The sequence below is a fragment of the Crinia signifera genome, chromosome 4 (genome assembly GCF_055691185.1).
Source record: "Crinia signifera chromosome 4, ASM5569118v1, whole genome shotgun sequence".
NCBI lineage: Eukaryota > Metazoa > Chordata > Amphibia > Anura > Myobatrachidae > Crinia > Crinia signifera.
In genome coordinates this window covers 196,179,613-196,185,416 of record NC_139220.1, presented here as the reverse complement: position 1 = coordinate 196,185,416, position 5,804 = coordinate 196,179,613, and the positions used below count along the sequence as shown (strand labels likewise).

The window sequence follows — 5,804 nt, the reverse complement described above, 5'->3', positions numbered from 1 at the left end:
ATTTTTGTAAGTCTGTAAATTTAAAGCAGAAAAATACAAATTAAATACAATTTTACAATTATCCCTGTGTTATAGTACTATAGCACCTACAATTTTTTTAGGTCACCACTTTAAAACTGGTGTAAAAGGGCTACAAGGATACTGGCACTGGAGGCTTCCGTACTTATGGATACTTTTTAGTCCAACAAAAAAGTAAAATTCCCAAAGTGCTGAAACTGGGGGTGAGCTTTAATAGGATGAGAGATTCGGAAAGTGAGAGATTTGGGAAGAAATCTCCAGTTTTTTTAAAGCGGCAATCATTTACACTGCAAAACCAGTTTGATTTTGCTGTGTAAATGATTGCCGCTTTAAAAAAACTGGAGATTTCTTCCCAAAACTCTCACTTTCTGAATCTCTCATCCTATTAAATCTCACCCTGGGAATACAGTCCTTTTTTCAGTTTCCACAAGATGATAGATGCTCCTACAATTCTTTATCTGGGAGATACACAGTTACCCCTTCTTATGAGGGGTGTATTACATACACCCATAACACTCCCACTCCTACCTTAAGGCATCTCTAAATGACAAAATGGTATATACATAAAATACAAAATATAGATAAATAGAGATTAGAGTCGGTCATAATAACAAGAGGCTGATAAATCATTCACAACATTAAATCCTGATCATTTCTGTAGCAATTTGTCTCTACTGTTATCTCTTCTGGGGTTCATACTCCTATATATAGAATACACAATAGCCAGAATGTACTGTATATTTAGCAGGTATTCATACAGTTTTCATGTGGATCAAATAGAAAGCATCTAATACCCCTTTTACACCAGAATACCGGATCGGACCCGGGAAATTGAACACGGGATATTGCCAGGGCATGCCCTGCCTCAGACCCCATTTACACTGCACTTCAATCCGGGTTATTCCCGGGTAAGGCCCTTTTACACTGAAAACGGATCAGCCCTGTCTTTCCTTGCTGGTGTCATTAAAAATGGACCTTTGGGCTGTTTGAGATGAGGTCACAAGAAAGGGAAAAGGGAGGGGGTGGGTTCTGCTCACAGCAAAGATGGCAGACGGAGTGGCTGTGTTGCAGTTTGTGCTGTACTTTTCTGCAATAGAGAGTTTGAAGCAGCTTCTCAATGCCACCATTGCAGCAAACCTTCCCTCAATGATTTAAAATAAAAATCAGACAGAAATCTTCCAGTTGTTTGCTTTATAATGAAAATATGCATCAAACTGTACATACATTTCACATCTTGTTTATAGATGTAAAGAACAAGATATGAGAGTCCAACTGGGAATAGAGAACAATTGTAAAACTTTGTGCCCATACAGTTTAACATCATAGGACACATTATTATAAAATAGAACTGTATGGTGACTGCTCCTATAGAGAATCACACAAATATTCAGCAATAAAGTGCAACCTTTCTAAAGACTATAAAAACATTAGTGCAACCTTTTTGAAGATTTCAAAAATAAGTAAAGTGCAACATTTTGGAGCAATATTTGAAGACTTTAAAACTTAGCTCAAATTCCGGTACACGGAAAACTCTGGGGACTCTAGGATTGGCGGGTCACTACTAGCAGCACTATTGCCAAAGTTATAATTGGGCCCTCTGTATTCTGGTGTCAGCTGGTTTGGTTGGGTAGATGTGGCAGGTTTGAAACTGACACCTCTATTGTAATGATCATATGGGTTGGGTGGGTAGTTAGGTGGGTGGTGGGGATGTGGTGCAGGTTGTGTGAAAAAACCTCCAAATGTACGTTCTAAAAAGGACATTTGCCTATCTTGCATTGCCAGCAATTGAGACATAAATGCCTGCTGGTTCTGTCTCTCAGCTTCCAAATATTTGTCCATGCGAGCATCCTCCTTTGCTTGGACATCAGTATCCAATTGGCGTAGATGGTCCACGATCACCGATGTCATCGCTTTAGCCGCTAGTTCAGACCGATTAAGCTTTTTCTTTTTGGCAGGAACGCTGTACACTGTAATTTAAAAAAAAAATTAACATTATACTTCCATGTTAAGTGTACAATAAACAGCAGTATTGTTTGCCAAAATGTGCTAGTGGCCTTCTTCCACCTGCATGCTCGCAACATACTGCAACAGGTACTGGGCCTCATCCCGCCCTAACCCCACGTTGGTTGTTTAATGGGTGTAAATATATTGAATGTCTACTTACAATTAGAACGTAATGGAGTGCTTCGATTGGGGAGCGTCGGCTGACTGTTTTCTTCCACAACATCATCTGTGGCTGCTTGTGCGCTGTCAGACTGCATGGAAGCATCCATTATATTCTCTGCTGCACCATCATCACCAAACAGCAGCGGTGAAGCCGGGCTCATGTGTGCTGACATCTGCGTGGCTTCAGAAGGCGTTGAGACTGGCGGGGACAGCTGGGAAGCCTGGGTAGTCGGTACATCATGGCTGTCCTGGCTGTTGTCCGTTTGGCTGCAATGGGGTGCTATGGAGGAGGACAGGGCTACAGGGTTGCAGAGTGCCGTGTTTCCAAACGCACTGTAGCACAGGTCATAGTGCACCCAATCGGGCCTAGCTGCACCGCTTTTCTTGCGCTTCTGGTCATTCACTTTGCAGAACTGCTTCCGCAGAGATTTCAATTTGTTTACAACCTGCTGTTGGCTGCGCTGAATACCTCTGGATGCCAGCAATTCTGCGATATTGCGATACACCACTGCATCCCGAACGGTGCCGGTCATTTGGCGGCGAATCTCCTCATCTGCCCTGATTTGCAGGAGCTCACGTACCTCCTTGTCAGACCAGTTGGAAGTGGACATGATGGCTCAGATCAGGCTTGGGGTCAGCCAAAGTGGAAAACACTGCACAGGCAGTGTGTGCTGCAGCCGATGAGACTGTGGAGTCAGCTTGTAGCGTGGTAGCGCGGTAACGCTGCTGCTGCGCTGCTGCTGCGCTGCTACATGCGCCCTGTGCGGGTCTCCAGCTGATGACATCATCTGCCAGAGCCGCAGAAGCTCCAATCAGGTCTTTGCGCCCCTCTTCCCACCAAATAACCCGGATAATGGCCGTTTACACTGCCCTGAGCCCCGGATAAGCCCCGTGTCCGACCCTGAACATTTGCCGGGTCAGATTCCCGGGGAACAGTACCCGTGTTATTTTTTTTCACCCCATTTACACCAAGCCCTGCCCCGGACTGGAGCGGCAATATCCCGGGTCCAAAGTCTGGTGTAAAAGGGGTATAACAGTGTGACATAAGAATTTTTAGATTTATAGTAGATTACTTAAATTAATCGGTAGCAATAATAACTGTCAGATCAGCTTAATAAACATAGACAGCCAAATGTTTTGCAAACAGTATTTTAAACTGTAAAAGGCACTGAAGTGGAGAAGCCATATGTACAGTAAGTGGGCACGCATTGTAGTACAGAAAGTGAAATAGATAAATCTTTCCTCTCCCTAAAGGGCATCAAACCTTTTCATGACCTGAGGATAATGATTTCAGTCTCTTCCCATAAGAGACCAAAATATCCCAAGTGTGTCATACAGCTAGATTACAAGTACATTAGCAAACCTCACGTGTGCAGATCACCTTTTAATTGTAGAAAACAGTTCATGAACTTTGTGATGTTGCAGCCCTTGTCCAAAGAGTTATTTGGAAATTGAAGACAGTATTTGGATTTTTATTTTGAAACATATTTACACACAGCTTACATTATTTGGCACATACTTTAAGAGCATTTTTTTAGTAGAACAAATTTAACATGAGATAAATAGTCACTTTAGCTTATTTTCATGAGCATGAAGGGGTTTATTTAATGAGACAGGAGCTCTGCTGAATATGGAATGTTGCAACCAATCAGAATCTACTTATTTATTTAGCACCTTCTAGAAGATAATAGCTATAAACTGATTGGTTGCTGTCAGCAACATCCCAACTTTAATAGAAATTGAAGTAATTAAACCTGAAGACCAGAGCTGGATTAAGGGGGTGGGGGTACATTACCCCAGCCCCCCCCCCCCCCCCAATCTCAGGTGCCCCCTGTGCCTGCAATCAGTCCACAGGCATTTGAATTATTTTTTTTTATGAATTTCTGCCCTCAGAAGGCAATGTAGGAACCAAATTAAGTTTTCAGAGATAGAGACAGCCTTGTCTCCATCTCTGCGCTGGCTGCGTCCACCTGCACTCATGAATAGAGCTACAGCGCATGCATGACAGCTCCTAAAGGTGCCCACACACGCACCGATCCCGGCTGTATGTGCTGCACATACTTTTTGTACTAGCTTTTTCTAGCATAGCATCGCATCGCATGCACATAGTATGCACAAGGCATACGATGCGATGCTATGTGTGCTAGTTAAGCCCACAACGCACGCGGGAACGGTGCGTGTGTGGGCACCTTTACAGACAGCTCTCTGCAGCAGAGGGGATGAAGCTACCAAGCATGTGTAACAGTAGCTCCTCTCGTCACATAGTGAGCTCCTGCTCACTGGTAAGTGCTATGTGTGTATGCTGTGTGTGTAGGTATGCTGCATATGTGTGTATGTATGCCATTTGTATGTTTGTAGGTATGCTACATGTATACTGTGTGTAAAGTGAAAGTATGCATGCTATATGTGTGTGTCTATATGAATGTATACTATGTGTGTATGTACAGATGGAGTCACCATCATCTATCCTGCTATCGGTGCGCCATTCGCTTGCATGCGCCATTAGCGGCAATGAACACGTGAGAGTTGAGATTCTCGCACATCCCCGTCTCGGCAAACAGTGCGCAGAGAAGAGTTGCTCTAGCTCCCTGGATGTATAGATGAAGGTGGATCCATCTGTAGGTAAGCTGTATGTGTGTGTGCATGTGCACATGCATGCTATGTGTGTATATATGTTTATGTACATTATGTGTGCATGTACATATGCTGCGTGTGTTGTGTATATGTATGCTATGTGTGTTTGTATGTATGCATGCTATGTATGTATGTAGGTAAGCTGAGTGTGTTTGCCTGTGTATTTATGCTGTGTGTATGCATGTATGTATGCTGTGTGTGAGAAAGGGTGCATGTATGCTGTGTGTGTGTATGTATGCTATGTGTATGTAGGTAAGCTGTGTGTGGTGTGTAAATATGAATGTATAATGTGTGTGTGCTGTGTTTTCGCTTTCTAATGGTATTTGCAACCGATTATCATACTTTTACCCCCTACAGTTTTCTCTCTACACAGGGATGGGGAACATTCTGCCCTGCAGCTGTTGTTGAATTACACATCCACACCATGCTTGCCGATACTCCCGCATTTTGTGGGAGTCTCCCGCTTTAGCCCCCGGTTCCTGCAAAGCCCTACCAATTCCCCCAGAATTTCAAAGCCCAGTTTGAAAATCCGGACAGCGCATGTGCTATTCCGGCGCGATGGCGGGGGGGGGGGGGGGGGGGAGGGTGGAGCTTGGCACTAACATGGATAATTGCATAGTAAATGCTGCTGCAGCGCCCAATAGAGCCTTCAGGGAGACTTGACCAGCAGCAGCTGCGGAGTCTTCACCTCACCCCCGCATTGTGGAAGCTGCAGGCTGAAGACAGTGAGAGGGGGAGTGACGGGGAGCTAGAACAGGAAGCAGCTCGAGGGACAGGCTGGGGAAGGAGCAGGAGTGCTCTGTTCTCAGGTCAGTGCAGGGTTGCCTACCCTCCCGGAATAGCCGGGAGTCTCCCGAAAATCAGGTCCCCCTCCCGGCCCCCTGGAAAGGTGGGCAACCCTCCCAGATTCAGGGGTACCCCACTGCACCCCCACGATCGCTGACGTCTTCCCCCGATGTCTGCATTTAATTGCCGCAATCCGCAGG

At 44.8% G+C, this 5,804-nt stretch overlaps 1 protein-coding gene across 1 annotated transcript; it reads right to left on the bottom strand.

Moving 5' to 3' along the window:
• Window positions 1–820: 820 nt before the first annotated feature.
• On the bottom strand, window positions 821–2,810 carry LOC146072498 (uncharacterized). The gene is made up of 2 exons (XM_083179724.1): window positions 2,183–2,810; window positions 821–1,985 (listed from the first exon to the last, which is right to left on the bottom strand). The coding sequence occupies exons 1-2, from the start codon at window positions 2,793–2,795 to the stop codon at window positions 1,522–1,524; spliced, it is 1,077 nt and encodes a 358-aa protein (XP_083035850.1). The 5' UTR covers window positions 2,796–2,810; the 3' UTR covers window positions 821–1,521.
• Window positions 2,811–5,804: the final 2,994 nt, after the last annotated feature.